This window comes from Mus caroli, chromosome 7 (assembly GCF_900094665.2).
Source record: "Mus caroli chromosome 7, CAROLI_EIJ_v1.1, whole genome shotgun sequence".
Taxonomy (NCBI): domain Eukaryota; kingdom Metazoa; phylum Chordata; class Mammalia; order Rodentia; family Muridae; genus Mus; species Mus caroli.
The window spans coordinates 132,796,995-132,818,706 of record NC_034576.1 but is presented as its reverse complement, the minus strand read 5'-3'; the positions used below and the strand labels follow the sequence as shown (position 1 = coordinate 132,818,706).

Below are 21,712 nucleotides of genomic sequence, written 5' to 3'. Positions count from 1 at the left end.
TCAAGCTTCAGCTTGTGAAGGCAAGAGCGTTCTGAAGATGGATGCATGACTGCATGATGTGAGCATTCATAAAACCACTCAGGTGTGGACAAAACATCGGCAAGTTGTATGTAGCGTACATTTGGCCACAGTGTTAAAAAAAAAAGATCTAAGGTTTAAAAATTATTTTGCTTCTTTGAGAAGTGTTTGAATCTATAAATTAAATGACAGGGTGCAGTTTGGGGGAAAAAAAAACAACAAACATTTGGGGGCAAGAGCTTACCAGGAGGAGAGAATATGGTTTTTTGATCGAAATTCGGTATGGAAGACCTAGACAGCTTATGGGATCAAAGAGGCAGGAAATGGCCTCTTGTTCCAAACCCCAACATGGGATAAACAGCACAGCTCCACAGGGTCCAACTGTGCTGCTGCTGCTGCTGCTCAGTTCCTCCTGCCAAGGGCTTCATGGACTGCTCTCCTCAACTCACATCTGGGTCATGAGTGTGTCTGTCACCTCTAGGCACTGTGGTTAGGTTTCTGGTCCAAAACCTTTGTGGAGTGAATGGCAGATGTAATAAGATGTGATGTCGTGTCAGTAGGTGAGATGCATATCAAGGGCCTGCACCTTACCTATGGTTTCTCTACGCCTCTCCCATCGGAGCTCTAGCAAGAATGGGATTTATGTCTGTTCTGCTTGCCTCTTGTTCCCACAAGGCCTTGTGCAGGCCTTGGCACTTTGTCTTACAATGTGTTGGGTGGATTGAGCGGCATGACCTGGTTCCTGTCACCCTTCCATCTCTCCATCCACCCGCGATGTGCGCAGTGGGATGCCAGGGGTGCAGGTCCGGCTACATGGTGGGTTTGTGTGAGTACCTCTGTGTCCATGTGCTCTGTCTGCTGTCGCCAGATTCTTCTGTCAAGCCAAACCTATCAGCCACACAGCAAGACCCAATCTGGTAGCTTTCTAACAGTGAAGGCAGCTCTTGACAAATGCCCAAAAGGGGAAACAGGGCAAGAAGCAGTCATTCAAATCTTGCCTGATGACAGGCCACAGCTGTCCTTTCAAAGTACCTCCTATGTCCAGGCTCCTCGTGCGCCCTCTTCCATTTCTCTAGGATATTGTAAGGCACCTTGCTGCTTCAGCATATTCTGAAAGCCAAGAAGGTACTTGGAGGAGTAAAGAGCTGGAAACGACTCAGACCCACAATACTGGAAGGGGAACCAAGAGGAAGGAAAACTGAGGCTCCAGAGAGCTATGCAGAAACTAAGGCAGAAGCTCCAGTCAAAGCCAAAGGAGATATGGGTCAGGCAGGGAGCGTGGGAGCTGGATGCAGGAAAACCTTTGCCCCAGAATATGCCACTCCCACCCCCACCCCCACCCCCCAGCACAGGGTCCGAGGAACAGTTCTAAGACAGAACAGTTTCATATTTCATGCTGGGTCTGTGCACAGCAGTATTCATATGTGAAAAGCCTCTTAAGGTCTCTGTGCTCTTTGACATATATATTCTACAGTTTACTTTATAAAAACACTCTAGGGCTGGAGAGATGTCTCAGTAGTTAAGGGCCCTGGGTTCTGTTCCCTAGGACATGGATTTGATTCTCAGCACCCACATGATAGCTCACAATGTCCTTTTTAAACTCCAGTCCTTGGGGATCTCATGCCCTCTTCTGTGGGCACTGCATGTATGTAGTACACTTACATACATGCAGATAAAACACCGATATATAGGTAGGTAGATAGACAGAGATATAGACAGACAGACAGACAGATAGACTAGATAAATGTTTTGTTTTGTTTTGTTTTGTTTTGTTTTGTTTTGTTTTGTTAAGACAGAGTTTCTCTGTGTAGCCTTAGCTGTTCTAGAACTCACTATGTAGATCAGGGTGGCCTTGAAGTCACAGAGATCCACCTGCCTCTGCCTCCTGAGTACTGAGATTAAAGGTATGTGCTACCACTCAGCACATACCTTTAAGAGGACTTTGAAGTTTGCTGGTTTGGTCCTTCCTGAGTTAATGGGTCCTTCCTAGTTAACCGGCTGTTTGGTTAGTTTTTGTCAACTTGATAGAACCTAGATGCACCCTGAAGCGTTGCATCCATAGACTGGCCTGTAGGACCATCTGTGGGGCGTTTTCTTGATTCACAGTTGATGTGGGAACACCCAGGACAGTGTGAGCAGTGGCACCTCTGGGTCTGTGGTCCTGGACAGTATAAGAAAGCAGGCAGGGCAAGCTAGGAAGTGGCCCTCTTCCATCGTCTCTGAGTGGCTTTCTTCTCTGATGGTCTGTAAGCTAAAACCAGCCTTTCCCTCTCCAAGGTCTTTCTGTCGGTGGCTTTTTTTTTTTTTTTCTTTTGTTTGTTTTTATATCACAGCAGCAGAGAAGCAATTCTCAGCTTGTAGCAGCTTTCCCAAACTCTTCAGTAAGTAGCACAGAACGGGAACTTTTCCTCCCCCAGTGTAGAAAAGCCCCGGCTTTGTTTACAGATTCTTTCCTGTAAGGAGACTTTAAGATTAATTTCTGGACGGCCTGTTTACTTTTCTAAAATAATCACTAGGAAGATACCGCTGTAAGGTGCCAAGGTGTGTGGGTCTGTCTGTCTGTCTGTCCTGCATGCTCATGTGCAGGTGAATGTATAAGCATGTGTGTTGCTGTGTGTGTGTGTGTGTGTGTGTGTGTGTTCACATGTGTGCTTATGTGGGAGCACAGGCTCCCTTCCTGCACCGGTGTACTTCTCAATAAAAACAACAATTGACGATGTTTCAAAGACAACTGGCTGAATCAGGAAACCAACCATCGGTGGACCAGGCACATAGTGCATGTTTGGAAGACCTTGGCGAGTGAGTGAAACATTTTGTACAAGTCCATGAGAGAAAGAAAATGGAGCTTAGACATAAATACCTACATTTGCTGCCGGCCTTTCTTAGAATGAGGCCTGAACAGGTGAAGAGTGAGCTATGTGACCGCTGTACATGGTTATTATTCTTAGGCTCCATTAGGATGCCCTGCCAGTCAGACTCCCACAGCTGTGGCTCTGCGTCCTCCGTGGAAGGCTGCAACCCCTTGCTCTCTAGCATTTATGCAGCCTGTTCCATGGCTGCCACATTCTGACGGTCTCGCCTTGGAGATCCCCAGGTCCTCAGTGTCCAATTCATCTCTTCTTAGCAAGATGGCTTAAGATAGTCATTTAAATGATTTCATCAGTATGTGCACTGCCCCAGAAGAGGATGCTGTCATCACTGTTTAGGCTGGACCAGTGAGGTGAAAGAAGACTCATGGGCCAAGCAGGCTCCACGAAACCCAGCTATGGTGGAGGGCTCCACACATCAACTCCCTGCTAGCACGCCAACCACAGCTATGATAAGTCACATGATAACTCCCTGCCTATCTCCCTGTGCTAAGGCAGGAGCTGACCTGCAGCCAAGCAGCAATTTTTCCTGGTGTGCATGACTCACTGGAGAGTGTCTCTGGGATATTAAAAGAGGGAGGGCGTGGAGCTAAAACATTTGGGTTCAAAGCAAATTATGTAGAAACGAAGCACAGTGCACACAATTCTGCCACCAGATAAAGCTTTCCCCAAATAATGAGACAAGAAAAAAACAGGCTTTGTAGTTAACACTGAGCACAGATGTTCCGGGAACGGATGAAATGTCTCAAAACAATACAGATGCAACTTGGCTGAAACAGGTCAGTTTGCCCATTGCTATGTGAAGATGTACTTATCTGCTAAGTCCTTATGTGCAGAGAACATGCCTCCTCAAGCTAAGGGGCCCGAATTCCTGCTCCTATGAGAACTTGGACCAGAATTGAAAGCAAGGCTACCCAGGGCTTCCTTACTAGGGCAGAGCCTTTACAGCCACTTGGGATAGTCTTTGGCTACAGGGTCACCACAGGGTCACCACATTCGTCCACCGTCTTGGATGATATGGAGGTGATTTTACATTTAATATAGAATTATTATGGTTTGCTCTTGAATATTCCCCCTACTAAGTACAGGTATTAAACTTGGTCACTAGGTATGGATAAGCCTTCAGTTTTGGGCTTAGTGGGAGGAAATGAGGTCTCTAATATGTGCTATAGGAAGGGATATTAGGACCCTAATCCTTTCTTTCCTTTTGTTTCCTGGTCACCACAAAATGAGCAGCCATGGTATTCTGTGTCTACACAGGCCCAAAGGTAACAGAGCCAGTCAACCATGTATCAGAACCATTACAACTGAACCAGAATAGGCCTTTAGTGGGTAAAGGGCTCATCATGTAAGCTCGAGGGCCTGAGGTTGGATCCTTGGAACACAGGAGAAGCCAGGCACAGTAGTAGCATATGTGTCTGTGACCCAGTGCTCCTGAGAGGAGACAGGAGGCAGAGACAGAAGAGTCTCCAGAAGCCTGAAGTCCAGCTAACATGTTGCTCCTAACAGCAAGCAAGAGACTGAGTCTCAAACAAGGAAGAAAGTGCAGACCAAAGGCCAAGGCTGGCCTTTGCGTGTGTGCTGTGGCTCGCATATCCCTGCACTCAGGCACAAATCTGCGCAGGCACATACACAGCACACCATGCACATACACATATCTGTCACACACACTATACATCCCACATACACTACTTATACATGCGCACACACACACTGACACACACGCACAGAGAGAGACACAGAGAGAGATTAAAACGAACAGGAGACCTTCAATATTGTGCAGATAATCAGGGGTAATGAATAGAGAGCATTCTCAAGAGAGCTCGGTAAGGCATACTTAAAGTATTATCAATCTAATTCTTCTTCTTCTTTGAATGTTGAGGTACATTGAATTTAGATCATTTAAGTTTAGAGAGTATAAGAAACTGGACTCATGCTAAGAATCTTGCACATCCAAAAGCTTTCCATTTTTTTCCAGAAAACCTAGAATTTTAAATGAAACATCTGGCCTGATGTTTTAAGGTCAGTGTAGGACAGCAATTTTTCCTGAACAAAGGGTTATTACCTTCTGCACTGTGGCTGTTACTGGGCACACCAGTTCCGGGAAGCATGCAGTCAGTTACCTTATATAACATATATATATATACCTTATATATATAAGAGTGGCGTGCTATCCACTCTTCTGAGTGGTTTGAGTATTCTATAGTCACAGTCACCCTATGCTCTTCAGATGATGCTAATGAAAATTATATTGCTGACATTGTTTTCCTCTATTTTATTTTCCTATTTTAAGCAAAATAAATAGCTACAGGGATGGTTCAGTGCACAAAGACACTTGCCACCAAACCTGACAACCCACGTTTGAGCTCAGGGATTCACAGTGTGGAAGGAGAGGACTGACTCCTCCGACCTCTGGGTGCATTTGGTGGCATGCACACCCGTGCAGTAGTTAGTTAATTAAAATAATTCAAATGTCCACTTTATATATCAAAATTGAGGTTCATTACCTGTTAAAAAATGCCAAAATGGTCTCGTGGATTGGGATCATCTGAACCTTGCAGTTCATCTGTAGGTAAACCCACATGAGTAAGGTTTTCAGGAGATGGAACTCACTGAAGGTGAACAACCTGGCCAGAACGACAGAGGGAGATGTGTTAGGACTAAAACCATTTGTAAGGAAAAACCCATTTGTAAGAAGAAGAAAAGGCACAAGTGAGTCTGGGGATGAGACAAAGCCAGCCTGACTCTGCAAGTGACCTCAGACCGTGAAACACTGAGTGGCTTGTTCAGTCAGGGCGAATCGACTCAGCTCCAAGGGAGACCTCAGAACCGGAGGCTGGGTCCTGAGCCTCTCAGCCGCCCGCCAGGCCATTACAGAAGTGATGTGGTCACTGAGTGAGCTCTCGCGATGCTCTGTGCTCCCGGGTCATTCTAGTTTTTCACTGTAATTCATGACAGGAGTCTATGAACTTGAGATAAATGTACCTTGCTCTGATAGCTGTTGAAGTTGGTCCTTGCCTCGTGTTTAACGTTTCGATTAGTGTTCATTGCATTAATTTTTATTTTAATATCTTGTACACAGATACACTTATCTTAATAAGTTAGGTTTTTTTTTCCCTTTCAGCCAGCCATTGTCCATTTATGTTTGCTAAATCTTACAACCCAAGTGTCTCTTCACTGGACCTCGGCCTGGCTAGAGGCTGAAACGGATGACTTATGTCACACGGCTCTGGACTCAGTCCCAGGCATGGGTGGGGAGCCTCTGGGGTGTGACTGGGATCACTCAGCTGCGAAAGGGCAAGTGTCGCCGCTTCTCAGAAGGGCAGTGGTGGTGAGGACCAGAGGACAGGACTCATCCTGTGAGGTTCCAACTGATGTTGCAACTGTTTCAAAGCACCTAAGCTCACACAAATTCATCATGGTTCTGGGGATCAGAAGTATAAGATGGAGTTCACTAGGCTCTGATCATGGCGTGAACAGGATCAGTTACTCTCTCTCCTGGGGCTCTAGGGAGAATGTTTCCCCTGCCTTTCATGGCACCCAGAAAGCGCTGTTATTCCTTGGCTTTTGGCCCTGTCTTTGGCTGAGCCAGCAATGCAGCATCTTCTGACCCCTCCTGTCTCTGATTCTTCTCCTGCATATGGCAAAGCCCTTTCCAGTGGTACTGGATAGACCCCAGGGAACCTCACATGTTGAAGTCGGCTAGTTAGTAGCCTTCATTCCACGTACAACCCCAACTCCCCTTTGTCATGTACTCTGACATAGTCATGGGCTCTAGAGATTATGTGGGCATCTTTGGAATCACCACTGTGTTGACCACACACAGATGAAGTGCTTAGGAGAGTGCTCAGCTCATGACAATATGCTCATCAATGGTAGGTCTTACTCAAAGTGTCAGGGATGGCTTCTGGCTCCAAAGCCCAAGCTGTGGCCACTATGCCACCTGATATGGTGACACATGCCTTTAATGCCAGCACTGGGGAGACAGAGGCAGATCTCTGTGACTTTGAGGCCAGCTTGCTCTACATAGTGAATTCTAGGACAGACAGAGCAACATAGTGAGAACCTAGCTAAAAAAAAAAAAAAAGAAAGAAAGGAAGAAAGAAAGAAAAGAAGTTCACTGTGACCAAAGCCACCTCAACCCTCTCTCTTCTCCAATAGCTTCTGCTGACTCAAAGGAACTGTTGCAATACTTCTTAAACCCACTGATCCTTCTGACCCTAGGCGCAGCCCCTGGTTAAAGTGTCATTCCCCACCCCAGGGGTCATTGTAGGTGAAAACCAAGCTAAATCCTGTCTCCAGAGAGCAATGCAAGCATAACCCTCCCACCTCCCCCACTATTTCTGGACACAGTGTAATTCCTGCATTTCTTTTATTTGTTTCCAGCTTACCCACTGTACTGGCTATTTTTGTGTCAACTTGACACAGCTGGAGTTATCACAGAGAAAGGAGCTTCAGTTGAGGAAATGCCTCCATGAGATCCAACTGTAAGGCATTTTCTCAATTAGTGATCAAGGGGGAAAGGCCCCTTGTGGGTGGGACCATCCCTGGGCTGGTAGTCTTGGGTTCTATAAGAGAGTAGGCTGAGCAAGCCAGGGGAGGCAAGCCAGTAAAGAACATCCCTCCATGGCCTCTGCATCAGCTCCTACTTCCTGACCTGTCTGAGTTCCAGTCCTGACTTCCTTTGGTGATGAACAGCAGCATGGAAGTGTAAGCCGAATAAACCCTTTCCTCCCCAACTTGCTTCTTGGTCATGATGTTTGTGCAGGAATAGAAACCCTAACTAAGACACCCACAGATGCCCTGCCTTGAGTCTGGCCAGACAGAACCAAGCTGGTCACTGTCTGGTCCACAAAGAGGCTGATGCCGCGTCCCGATAGACCAATGGCTCTCAACCTTCCTAGTGCTCTGACTCTTTAGCACAGCTCCTCATGTTGAGTTGACCCCAACTATGATTTTTTTTTTCTACTTCGTGACTGTAACTTTGCTGCTGTCATGTTTCCTGGTATTCGCTTGCAGTCACCTCAACAACGCGACCTAACTGACACTTGTTCTTTAGGAGAAAATCATTGTCTCCCATCAGACACTGTCCTCTTAGTTTATTTTCAAGGAAAATGCTGTGCATAAAACAATAAGCCTCCTTTCTGAACGCTCACCATGGAGAGAGCCACACCCACATGACCAGGCCACGAACAAGGCCATCCATTGCTGCGCTGTTTGTCATATCAAAAAACTAAATAAAATAGAAGGCCTTTAGAAGAGGGATGAAAAGAGACGGTTGTGGAACCCTGCCCAGCGCTTACAACTAGAAAATCTGATTAAATACATCAGCATGGCCTGAGACGGGAGCGTGAGGGCTGAGCTCAGTGAGTAGGCTGTGCCGCCTTCCTACTGCCACAGGATGCTGATTTGCAAGACAAAATATGCATTATTTGTGGATGTGCAAGTATGCAGAGAGTGCTCACCCACATGGTGAGGCTGTCTCCGAGCTCCTACCAGCCAGTCCCAGGAATGGAATAGCACTGCGGAAGAGAGGCGAATGGCTTTGCTGCTAATGTTTTAGTTTTTATTTTTTGTTTTTTTGTTTATTTGTTTATTCGTATTTTATTTTGTCCTATTTTTGAGAGCCTTCTCACTATGTAGTTCTGGCTGTCCTGGAGCTTATGTAGACAAGGCCAGCTTCAAAGGCACAGAAATCCACCTGCCTCTGCTTCCTCAGTGCTGGGGTTAAAGGTGTGGGTGTCACCCGCTCCTGGCTTATTGTCTTCCAATGTTCACTGTCTCTGTCTCTCTCTGTCTCTTTCTCTCTGTTTCTCTCTCTCTCTCTCTCTCTCTCTTCTCTCTGTTTCTCTCTCTCTCTCTCTCTCTCTCTCTCTCTCTCTCTCTCTCTCTCTCTCTCTCCTTTTTCATGACAGGGTTTCTCTGTGTGACTCTGTCCTAGAATTCACTCTGTAGATCAGGCTGGCCTCAAACTCAGAGATCCACCTGCCTCTGCCTCACCAAGTACTGGAATAAAAGGTGTGCGCCACCACCACCTGGCAGGTTTTTTTTTTTTTTTTCTCTCAATTTATGGCAAAGTGTTACTATTTGTTCATTTAGAGCAATAAATGTATTGTATTCTGTATACAACTTTTACAGTAAAATCATCCAGAGAGGGCTGGAGAGATGGCTCAGCAGTTAAGAACACTGACTGCTTTTCCAGAGGTTCTGAGTTCAATTCCCAGCAACCACATGGTGGCTCATAACCATCGATAATGGGATCCGATGCCCTCTTCTGGTGTGTCTGAATACAGCAACAGTATTCTCATATACATAAAATAAATTAAAAAAAAAAACTTAAAAAAAAGAATCATAAACCTAAACTTAAAAAAAAAAAATCATCCAGAGAAATGGCTTGACAGATAAAGGTCAGCAAACCTGGTGGCCTGACTTCAATCTTGGGGACTCATGGTGGAAGAAGAGAACTTTTCCCCACAGGTTGTCCTAATACACGCACACGTGCATGCGAGCATGCACACACACACACACACACACACACAACTATAATACAGACTTTTAATGTTTTTAGTGCAAACCAATAAGATCAACATCCTTATTGGTCTTGACCATCAGTAAGGAAACAGATCTCATCGGTAACTAGACTCTGGTGTTGGCCATGGCTCAGAGGGCATTCTAACCTGGGTTCAGAACCAGCTCACCTACTGTACGGGAGAGGGGAAGCACCACTTTGACAAATCATTTCCTGTGTCTCACAGGTGACAAGTGCAGGCAGCAGTACCAGCATCCTGAGTTGCTGTGGGGATAAGCCCTCTGGATAACGCACTCAGTGTTGTGTTTGACAAGTGATCAATAATTGGTAGGCATTGTTTTGTGTTTGACAGAGAAGGATCAGCTTCAGAAAGTCCATGTGAGACAGCTCAGTATCACTGTCAGAGTGTGGGACAGGCGTGACAGGAATAACTGGCATGTCTTCTTTCTTCTTTAGTCTAAAGAATGTTACATATGGGCCGGGCGTGGTGGCGCACGCCTTTAATCCCAGCACTCGGGAGGCAGAGGCAGGCGGATTTCTGAGTTCGAGGCCAGCCTGGTCTACAAAGTGAGTGCCAGGACAGTCAGGACTATACAGAGAAACCCTGTCTCAAAAAAAAAAAAAAAAAAAAGAAAAAGAATGTTACATATGTACATGTATGTGGTGTGTGTGTATATGTATGGGTGTGTATGTATGTGTGTATATGAATGTGAGTGTGTATGTATGTGTGTGAGTATGTATGTGTGTGTGTATGTATGTATGTATGTATGTGTGCATGTGTATGTATGTATATGTGTATGTGAGTGTGTATGTATGTGTGCATGTATGTGTATGTATATGTGTGTATATGTGAGTGTGTGTATGTGTATGTGTGAGTGTGTGTGCATTCCATGCTATATATAAGCACACGTGCATACATGTTCTGACCTGTATGTGGAAGTCAGAGAAGAGCTTTGGGGACACAGCTTGCACTTTGCACTTTGCTGAGGTAACATCTCCCTTGTTTCTGCTGCACCTTATACCTCAGGCTAGCCCGTCCTCAAGCATTCTGGCCTCCATCGTCCATCTCATTGTAGAAATTCCTGAGTTACAGATCTTGGGTTCTGGGATGGATCGCTAGTCACCAGACTTGCACAGCAAGCCCTCTCTACCTGCTAAGCAATCTCACCAATGTCTTTTGTTTAGGGAATTTCTGAGATTCTGAAATTCTCTGAGTCACAGGCAGGAAGCAGGGGCTCTTGGAGACAGAGGGACTGGGGCCCCTGTTGTAAGGCACACTTTTGTGTAGATGGGAACTGGATAGTTGTTGGGGCTTGGCTTCCCAGAATGCAGAACTTGGAGTGAGGTTTTTGTAAATTGGAGTTATGAGAACAGGGTCACCTAGTGCTGACCTCACAAGGAAAATGAACTGAGAACCACATTCTAGGCAAACAAATTAAGCCCAGAGGCCCAGGAGGTCAGGAAAATATACCGTGTATATTTGCATATGGTTTTACTCTAGATTGTTTACAAAATGGAAAGTGAAACCCAAAGAAGATAACGAGGTGAAGCTCTACTGACTTTCAGAGAGAGAATGCTGGACAGCCCAGAGGCAGAGGGCTCTGCTGAGAAAAGACTATTGATCCTTGTGCCTTTCTCACAGGTTGGAGGTCAAGCGACAGTGGGTGGCTGGCAGGTCAACTGAGTGGAGCCCAGAAATGTTCCATCTCTGGTCCCAAGTTTGGCCACTTCCATGTTTCCTGCTCAGGGCTCACACAATCTCCCAGCCTGGTTCACTCTCTCTGGAGGCCTTGCTTACTTGGTGAACTGGGGAAGGTGCCATGTTGGAGGCAAGATGTGGGTCCAGGAGCCAGCAGGGGCCCTGCCCAGATCCTCATCAGCTCTCTGATGTACTGTAGTGTCGGGTTTGGGGCAATGCGAGGGTGACCATGCAGGTCAGCACCTAGCAAAAATGCTAGGTTCTTGGAGGAAGTGTTCCCTCTTGGTTAGAAGTAAAAACGAGGTACCAACCTTTCTCAACAAAAGCCCTGACAGGAACTTCGCTAGCCTGGTTACATTTATACATTTTCTCTCTCTCTCTCTCTCTCTCTCTCTCTCTCTCTCTCTCTCTCTCTCTTCCTCCATGTACACCCCTACGTGTTCATGTATACACACGTGGTAGAGGCCAGAAGTTGACATTCAGTATCTTCCTCAGTTACTCGATTACCTCATTTTCTGAGGGGAATCTCTCACTGGCCTGGTGCTCACTGACTGAACTAAACTGAATGAGCCGTGAGCTCCTGGGATCCATCTGACTCCCCCTTCCAGCATGGGACAGCAGATAGGAGCTGCCTTGAAGTCAGTGGGTACTGAAGAGTGAGGCCAACCTAAGAGGCTGCGGGGAGTCTGGACTGCCTGCCTGAGTCTGCGTCTACCTCAGGGTGTGTGGACTGAGGATGAAGGCCCTTAGCCAATAGCCCCTGGCCTATCTGCACAGGTGCCTCCTGCAGAGGGCCAGAAGGATAGGACCCAGTTTCCACCTGTGTCTGCCAGGCTGGCAAGTCTAGACATTTGACACGTAATGCTCTGGAACTGCCTGCTGAGGCATGCTGTCGGGCCAGTGCCATCACCAATGTTCTGCCTGTGGTCAGATGTTTTTTTCCCTCTTTTTCAGGGAAACGTTGCCAGTGCTGGACGGCTCAGACTTTCCGAGGGAGGGATGGATGGCGTTGTGTAATGTCTAAGGACCCCGTGTTTACATGTTCTCCAGTCCCTGACCTTTGCTCTGTTGAAGGGTGGAGTGGAGGGTGGTGGGTACAAGGGTGAGGAAAACATAGGGAACCAGAGTGACTGGGGTTCACAGTGCGCTGCTGCTCTGGAACTGGCTTTGAGGGTCCTCTTAGATAACGGGGTTCTTCAATACCAGGACTCTGCTTTGCCTCCCCTCTGCCTCTGTTAATGTGAGGGCATTGGGTATTGCTTGGTAAAGTTAAATTGTGGGATAGGTTAAGATTCAGCATGGAGCAATTCTCTCAAGACCAATTGTATGTGTGTGTGTATGTGTGTGTGTATGTGTGTGTGTATGTGTGTGTTGATAGGGGTAGGAGCTAGGCTCTTGTTCAGGCTAGGTATATATATATATATATATATATATATATATATATATATATACAGACACACACGACCCCCCCATACATACACAAACCCAGACATACATATACCCAAACATACACCCAGACTTACACATCCAAACACACACAAACATACACACATATCTAGACACACACAGACACACACACACAGGCATACATACATACATAGACATACAAACACACAGACATGCATATACACAGACATACACAGACATACATACTCGCAGACACACGCAAAGGTACACACACACTTAGACATACAAACACACAGACAGATAGATGCATAGACATACACACAGAGATATACGTGCATACACAGAGACATACAAACACAGACACACATGCCCAGACACACATATACACAGAGACATACAGACACACACAGATAATACACACATACATACACACACAAACACACACGTACACACACACAAACACCCTTGTGAATTGGAGTAAGCTATGTTCAAGTGCTCCTTCATCTCAAATGCTATCACTAATGGTTTCCTAAGAAAAACATTCTTTTAAAAAAATATGACAAAGGCAGTTATGAACTTCAGGAAGCTTGCCATTGTCGTAATACTCAGATATCACTCCCCCAATTCTGTTCCCAGTAACATTACTGTTTTTCTCCTCTAATTCAAGGTTTAGTTTAGGACTACCTGCCATTCAGTTATCGGTTGCACTGGATCATTGTTATCATCAGTTTGACACACCTAGAGTCACCTGGGACGGGGAACCTCAGCCCAGGACCTGCCCAGGTCTGATTGAGTTTTCTATTCCGAGATGGTGTAAGAATCCACTCAGTAGAAGGCAAACTTCAAGTCTTGATCTTTTCCTCGAAGAGCGGTAAGTGTGGTGTATCCCTTTCTTATGACGCTGGGCAACCACACTGACATGGCAGCCATGTCGTCACATGACATGTGATGTGATGTCATCACATGACATTAGCCAACAGTGAATGATGGACAGCCATGGTGAAGGCAGCCCCTGCATTTTCAGCCTGGGCTGTACTCAGCTTAGGATAAATGTAGTCAGAGGGAAACCATTGCACATTGACAGCCAATTCTCTTTTGCTTTTCCTTCTTTTTGTCTTGCTTTTCCTGAAGGTTGAGACTTGCACATAAAATATTTAAAAAAAAGAGGAATTAGGAACAGTCCTTTCATGTTGGCAATCTCATTTCTAGAAGGTGATGTAAGGAAATAGTCTGAGATGAAGGAAGCTATATACCAAAGAGAACAAGTTCCTGAGATGCAAGTGTTGGTAAAATGTTAGGCATCAGCTAAGAGCCATGGCTTTGTGAGGAGACAGAGAGAGGAGGTGACAGCTTGGCAGGATAGGACAGGGATGGCAGGCAGGAGGACACATGCACAGTGTGGCTACACCTCTGTGGAGAGTCCGAGGAAGGTCCCTGTGGGGCTGTGTCAGACCATGAGACAGTGTGGCTACACCTCTGTGGAGAGTCCGAGGAAGGTCCCTGTGGGGCTGTGTCAGACCATGAGATGGTGTGGCTAGATTATGCACCTAAGGATCAAAGCCAGAAGCAAGGTCTACGCTGGAGGTGTCTTCATTGCCATGGGCTGTGAGTGATGATGGAGACTTGGCCTTGGGGTGGCGCTGGCGCCGTGGAGTGCTCAGTTTGGAAACAGAATTGGCCTTGGGGTCAAGGTGAGGTCAACATTGCATCCAGAGGACTCCCCCAAGGTTCTAATGTGTTCTGAGGACATTGTGTCAGGATAGACGAGTGTAGCAAAGTCAGGGAGCTCTGAAGGCTGGGGTATTTAGCTTTGACAGAAAGACCAAGCAGGCAGTTGGATAACCAAGCTTAGACATATTTAGCAAAGGAGTCAGGACTGGAGATGAAATCTTGTTTGGGGTGTAAGATTTTTCTTTTCTTTTTTTGCCTTTTTTTATTTATTTATTTTTTTTTTTAATTTTTAATGGCTTAGGCAATAGTCTTTTGCTTCTCTCCCCTAGGCAGGTAGGGAGATGGTTGACGCCAGCAGGTCCTTACCTAGAAGGAGCAGGAAGGGTCTCCTTCTTCCTGACCCCACAGGTAGTACCCTGAGCTTTGGCTCCCACCCAAGGCCTGGCTGTCCAGGAGAGCAGGGAATTGGGACAAGTTCAATGGTGTGGGTGTGGCCACTACCAAGATGACAACTCCTTTCCCCTACAGCCCCTGCTTCCTGCTACACCCACCCTGGAGGCAGCACACCAGCTCTGACCTGGGCGACTTCAGCACCTTGTACAGCAGAGGTTCAGGGATCTGTCGGAGGTGGATCTGAGTCCCCACTAGAGGGACCAGGTTCATTTCCAGCCACTTCTCACAGGCCAAGGTGAGCTGCTCTTCGTTGTACTGAGGGGGCAGATAGGAAGGTAAAGCATGATGAGATAACGCAAGCCTGGCTCTCAGTCCCCTCTGCTGGCTTGGTGTGTCATTGCATGCTGACGTGCTCAATTTTCATACACACTGCGCAGGGGGTTGCGGGAGTGGGCGGTGAAGGGGAGAGGTTGTGAGGGTGGAGGGTTGGGGTGGTGGAGGCTCTTCATAACCATTAGAGCATCGAAGCACACTGCTTTAAACCACCCCTAGGCGGTCGGCTCCCAGCCATCCCTGTGTCAGCAATGGAGAACCTGAGGTTCCAAGGTGCCATCTCTTTCTGTGGTCTCTGGTCCAGCTACTTACTGTTCAGGCTGCTTGAACAGAGGCCTGTATGCTGAAGGCCCTGGGCTGCCTTCAGTGACTTACTGCAAGTCTGGGGGTGTGTGGGGTGGTGTGGGGGGAGAGGCTGGATAACTCATGCGGAGCTCAATGGCTGCCCCAGCATACAGTTTAGAAGCAAGAATTAAAACAGGAACTGTACGGGAAGTGGGCACCAAGTCCCACCCCAGCTAAGGAGCAATTGGCCATTTATATCTGCTGGGAAACTTTTTTTCAAAAGCGTGTGGCCCCTGGTGGGGCAACCAGGCCCCAGTGGGAGCCAAGTATAAGGGTAGCACAGACTGTACTCAGTGGGTTTTAGCTAACAGAGAGAGGACACGGACTTTGGTGTCTAGGGAAAAGGACAGGGTGAGGGAGGGGCTGGGGGATAGGGAGAATAGGATTAAAATACACTATATGAAAGTCTCCAAGAGCGAATAAAAATGAGGGAGAGAGAAAGAGAGGGGGGAGGGAGGCGAGAGAGAGAGAGAGAGAGAGAGAGAGAAAGAGAGAGGAGTCCTAAAATTGGGGATCTTGAAGGGGTCTTGGTAGATCTTTCATGTCCCTGAGATTTGGGTTTTCCAGGCTAAAGTCTTTCTGAGACCTGGCAACCAGAATGCGAGGATGTCACCAAGATGACTTTGCAGTACCGAGGAGTGACTATGAGAGCCAGGTGGTTCTTGGCAGACACTGAGGGTGTACTTAGCTGTAGCACCATGACAGGCTGGTTATGTGTGAACTGTCATCCTGAAACACGCCTCTCTCATAGTGTGTGTGTGTGTGTGTGTGTGTGTGTGTGTGCGCGTGCCACTAGTCATAGTGAGCGGTAGCTGGGGTGGCCTGGGGGGGTTGATCAGGAGGTGAGGCTTAGGAGTCAGCGCTGGCCTTCAGCACTGCTCTGAGCAGTGTGCATCCATCCCTCTTCATGTCTACTCTCTCCTGAGAAGGAGACTGCACTGCAGTACCATCCCAACACTGAGCTGGCTGGGCTCAGGTGGTACAAGAGCTCACAACTCCATCTATGTTCTAGAAGGGATCTGCTGCTCTGCTGGGAAAAGCCCTGCTACCTCTCTCAAATCCCGGGATTAAGGTGTTTTAAGCCATTTTCTTGTCCATGCATCTTTTAAAAACTAATTTCTTTCTTTCTCTCTCTCTTCCTTCTTTCCTTCCTTCCTCTCCACTTTCCAAAGCTAAGCATTTCTACTCTTGGCTTGATGCTTTTGGGTAGATATTTTGGAGTTAGGCCGGGGGGATGACATTCAGGATCTGGGCGCTCTTGAAGCCCTGGCAACCCTGGGGGCCCACATGCCCTGCCCAGCCATTCTCACCTTACAGCCGGCCAAGTAGAAGTTCTTGATGGTGCTTGGTGCGAGTCTGTTCATCATCATGTTGACACACCTATGGAGAGAAAGCTGCTGCCCCCATGCTGCTGCCCCCATGCTGCTGCTGCTGCCCCCATGCGCTGTCAGAGGAGGAGGCGGCAGCGGTGGGGTGGGGGTGGAGCAGAGACTTCTCTTCAAGTCTAGGATAGCAGCAGAGACCTCGCACTGGGGAGGGGGCCCTTATTTTAGGGATTTGACAAAAGCCAGATGACCTATTATGGGAGCTCTGGGCTAAGGCAGGGAGGTGAGGCCAGAGGGAGCCCAGATTCTTCACAAGGCAACTGAGCAGGCTTGTCAGCAGGGAGTGGCACCGTGGCCTGGAGCCAGAGAAACTAACAACTCAGGCTTTGCCAAGATGGCCTGTGGATGCCCTCCTGCCCAAGGCATTTTCTTCCTGCTTTGCTGCTAGGTGGCCTCAAATATCATTCCTTTCTGTCCACACGTAGATTCTAGCAGTAGCTTCCTGATGAATATCTCAGTCCTTCCTCATAGCTAGACCTGTTTTCCACTGACCAGTTTATCAACAAAATCCTATTTACTGATCATATACCATGTACCTAGCACTGGCCCAGGACTTTGGTGTACAAAAAACAAGGCCAATGACCAATGGGAAGACACACCCTGCCAAGTACACACCTGAACCGATAGATAACCATGCTGTTACAGTTGGTTAGGGGTTAGGAAAGATATGTTCAAACCCTGGTTCAACATATATGTAGATGACATTGTGTGTTGGTGTTAAAAGGTTGGACACCTTTGGACTAAACAACCTAGAGTATCTGGTACGGTGGGAATGCAGAAAGGAGGGAGCCTGACTGGGCTTAAATCTGAAAAGCAATCGGAAACGAAGAGTGGGATTTAGAGCCCGAAACACAAGGGTGGAGAGGCGGCTGGGGCAGAGATGGAGAGGACAGAATCCCGAGGGAAGAAAAAGCAGAAAAAGCTTGCGGGAAGGTCTGGGGCAGGAGCATGCGCAGATTGTAGCAGAAAAGTCAAGGTGGTTGGGGGTGGGGATGAGTTACTATGCAGAGAGGGAAGCTCGAAACTGAAGTGAGCTGGAAGTAGGGAGCTGTAGAAGGGCACGGGCCGCGCCACATGGAAGGTGGCCCCTCGGACGTGTCTGCGGCTCAACCTTCTTATCTGACAGTAAGTCCCTTTCAAGCCTGAGGCATGCTCACTTAATGGAAGAAGGCACAGAGAGAGCAGCCACCACAGAGCTCTCAGACATCGTTCAGGCTGCTATCACTCTGAGATTACTGCAAGCTCAGCTGAGATTCACTTCCAAGCTAACCAGTGAGTCTTGCACTATTGATTACATGTATGTGTGTGTGTGTGTGTGTGTGTGTGGTTGTGTGAGTGCCAAGGCAGGCATGTGGATTCAGAGGCAACTTATAGGAGACAGTTCCCTCCTTGGGGGGGGGGGGGTTCTAGGGATCAAACTCGGGTTCTTGGCCTTGGTGGCATGACTCTTTCCCTCTGAGTCATCTAATTGGTCCCATGTATTCTAAACATGTTTGTCATTGAGTCAGAGTGACCAACGAGCAGCGGGCTCCCGAACGCCCATGACCTTAGAGAATTGCCTTTCCTGACTTCTGTTTTGCTCTGACACCTTCGCCAAAGTGAAAAAGAACAGGGCTCACCGTGCATTTTCTTTCTGGCTACCACCAAGGGCACTGAGGATATCCACAACCGTTGTGCCTCTACAAAGTCATTTGTTGCTCTGAAGTTTTAGGTAACCTTAACTCCTATCTCATATCTCTCATCAAGTGTCCTCTAACCTTAGCTGCTAGAATGTTCAGAGCTGAATGTGATGGCCTGAAGTCAGGCCGTAGGGTGCTATGGTGGGCAAGTTTCAGTTTCGCCATCTCTCTCTCCGACAAACACAAACTAAGGTGTCCAGTTGTTTTATTTTGTGTAGTGACTTTAAAGCAAAATTGAGAACCAGTGAATGAATAAGTACCCGGTCACGACCGTATGACCCTCCACCATCGGTTTCTAGGATAGCCTCGCTGACTCGGAGAAACTGACTATGTCTTGGGGCTTGATCTTAAGCACAGGAGAACCCATGCTGAGTAGATTTGAGGCCTGTAGTAATCTTGCTATTGAACTTAAGGGTCACAACCTGTGTCCCAAGCCAGGTGCAGTCACCCATCCTCAATAAGTCAATTAAAAGAGTCAAATTAGAGGCTGGAGAGATGGCTCAGCGGTAAGAACACTGGCTGCTCTTCCAGAGACCAGGGTTCAATTCCCAGCACCAACCTGGCAGCTCACAACCGTCTGTAATGCCAGGATCTGACACCCTCACACAGACATACATGCAGGAAAAATACCAATACACATAAAAATATTTTAAAATATATTAAATAAAAAAAAGAGCTAAATTAAAAGCAGGGAAAAAAAAAGGAGATTTTATCCAGTATGCTCACATTGGGATGAGAGACAAGATCCCCAAGCCTGTCTTTGGGGTCCTGATGTGAAATTAAAGTTTAATTAGAAGACCAAGGACATGCATGTATAAGCAGCCACAGTCAAGATGTTGCCCCGCCCATGACTGGCCCATCACTGTCTGGGCTTTAGTGGCCTCCTGTGTGGTCACATGACAAGTTGTTGGACCTATGTGAACTCTCTGTCAGGAAGACAAGTTCCTCCTCTGCCTGGCGCCTTTTCCTTCTCTCAGTGTGAGGCTCCTGGGGAAAATTTTACTTTTGTGTGTCCTGTTGTTTCAATATTCTGAGAGTCTGACCAGGAGACACAAATGTCTTTTTAGAATATCTTCATTTCTGCCAGGGCGTATTAGAATTCCCTTCCTTCTGTTTTAACACCTCTGGTTCATAAGATTATCAAGCCCATTGGTTCCCATCTTCATGTTTCTTGGGCCTGTCCCTCTGCTCCCCATACTTAGCTCAGATCCTCTGTGCCTCCCAGCTCTGCCTCAGTACCAGCTTCCCACGAGCCTCAAGTACCATGCCCACGCCACACAATGGTTCCTGCTAACCACTCACTATGCTCTGCTGACTAAACCAAGTGAGAAAGTTGCTGATTTCACCTCTGAGGTCCTATATGACCAGCCTCATCCTAAACTCCTGGTTCACTTTCCCCTTCTCCTTCTGCTCCAGCCACCCTGAGTCGCCCTGTGACGGCCATGAACTCAGCTGTGATCCCAGCCCAGGTACCAGTGCAAACATCAATCTATGCAACATCACTAGGTGAGTGACACATGTGTTCACAGGTCCCATGCCTCAAAGATCCCTCAGGATGTGTGATTCAGACTTGAACAGCCGTCAGTGTGTTTCTCATGAATCTGGACTCCAGCTGAGATAACCTGCAGGGTCTCATCTGTGGCCTGAAGTTACCGTGGCATCAGAGTGACCCAGGGCACTGCTGACCTACTACATGAGCATGTATGTATGCACACATACTCACACACACCACACTCTTAAGCTTGACTGGCATACCTCTGCCAATTGTACCACCAGCTTCTCAAACACAGGCTCAGCTGTGTGGCAGACCTGCTCTGGCCTCTGACCTAGAATACTAAGCTCACTGAGGTCATGTGAAGAATCTGGGACAGGTCTCACCTGCCTAGGCTCATGAACAGGTCAATAGGCTTGGCTCATTGTAAGCAGCATTCTTCCTGCCCTGGCACGCAGAATAAGGCGGGGCAGGAGGCAAAAGAACAGAGGACTTGCTATTCGTGGCCAGCTGCAGATAAGCCAGGAACAGGGTTCTAGCTATTGTATAGGGCTTCTAATATTGGAGACAAGATGGTGATGGATGGAGACAGAAGGTGGCTAGGGGCTCCCTTCCAGAGGGAAGCCACTCTCCCAATATGTGGGCCTGGGAAGTAGCTGCTCAGAAATGATCCAAGTGAGCAAGTTGCACCTCCCCAATTTAATAACCAATAACAGGCTAGATGGAGCTGAAGTGGGTGTCACCTATGACATAAGGAGTTTGGGGAGTCTCTGGCACTGTCTGACTTTCCCACCCATTAGGAAGAGTCAAGGCCAGCTTCCTTAGACGACTGCAAGACACCACGCACACTGACTCTGACTGCAGCTGCTCCTCTCCCATCATGCATAGCTACACAGACCTCTGGCCACACAGACACACTGGAGGACTTTCTCAGACCCCAGATCCTTCTTACTCTGTCCCTTACTTATCATTCCAGACCTCAGAGCACCTGAGATCCTTGGCTTGGGGAGCGCCTGTCTCCCTCAATAAGCCTGTAAGAAGCTCCTAGCAGAGTGCCTGGCCTGAGGCATCCTCAGGTACCCCCAGAATCCTCAGTTGCTCAGAAACAAGTTGCATTGAATACGAGTATGTGGCCTCTAAAATTAATCCCTCCAGATTCCCTGGGAGAAAGCCTATTGCCTTATCAGAGCAGATGGTGTCTTCTGTTGTCTTGAGTGGGATACTCATTCATGTATACAGACAAACTGAGGCTTGTCAAGAGCTGTGGGGTAGCCTTGCAATCCAAGCACACAGGAGGTTGAGGCTGGAGGATTGTTAGTTCAAGGCCAGCCTGGGGTATTCGGTATGACCTTGTCAGCTACAACCCAAAATAAAAGTCACTGAGACCCAAGAAGTTTAAACAAGCCAGGAACATCATCCTTGCCCTAAGTCTTTGTACCAAATTGCATAGAAAATCAGACAGCCACATAATTCAGCTCCATTCCTGTCTTTAAGACCAAATGGGCACTTGAGGAAGGAACAGGATAGTCTAGAAAGACAAATCCCACAAAGGGATTTCCATGCGGCACACAAATGAATACCTTAGGAAGTGTCATCACACCACAGAGTGACTTCACATAAGCAAGCCAGGTTTGAGGGACGTCACTTTACATAGCAGCGTACTCTCTCTCTGTGGTAGTTTTTCCCCACTTGTAATTCCTATGTAATTCATTCCTATGAATCAAGAATCACTTAGCCTACATGCACAAAAATAACGGGGGCTACTAAAAAAACACTTGCATGCATCTGTGTGAGTTTCATGTTGTCCCTTTCTGGGCTCTAAGTCAGGTTTGGTACAGAGGAACTCCAAGAAATAAGCCACAAAGAATACTCCCAGTTTGCCCAGGCTGGCCTG

General features: G+C 47.4%; 1 protein-coding gene across 6 annotated transcripts in view; it reads right to left on the bottom strand.

Moving 5' to 3' along the window:
• The window catches only part of Btbd16 (BTB domain containing 16), a 49,215-nt gene that overhangs the window by 11,680 nt on the left and 15,823 nt on the right, over positions 1-21,712 (bottom strand). For all 6 annotated transcript variants that reach the window (XM_021167860.1, XM_021167861.1, XM_021167862.1 and 3 more), the window contains exons 8-10: positions 16,573-16,642; positions 14,769-14,899; positions 5,393-5,512 (exon numbers count right to left, since the gene is read on the bottom strand). In XM_021167860.1, coding sequence (XP_021023519.1) covers positions 5,393-5,512; positions 14,769-14,899; positions 16,573-16,642 — 321 coding nt within the window. The remainder of the gene's footprint in view (positions 1-5,392; positions 5,513-14,768; positions 14,900-16,572; positions 16,643-21,712) is intronic.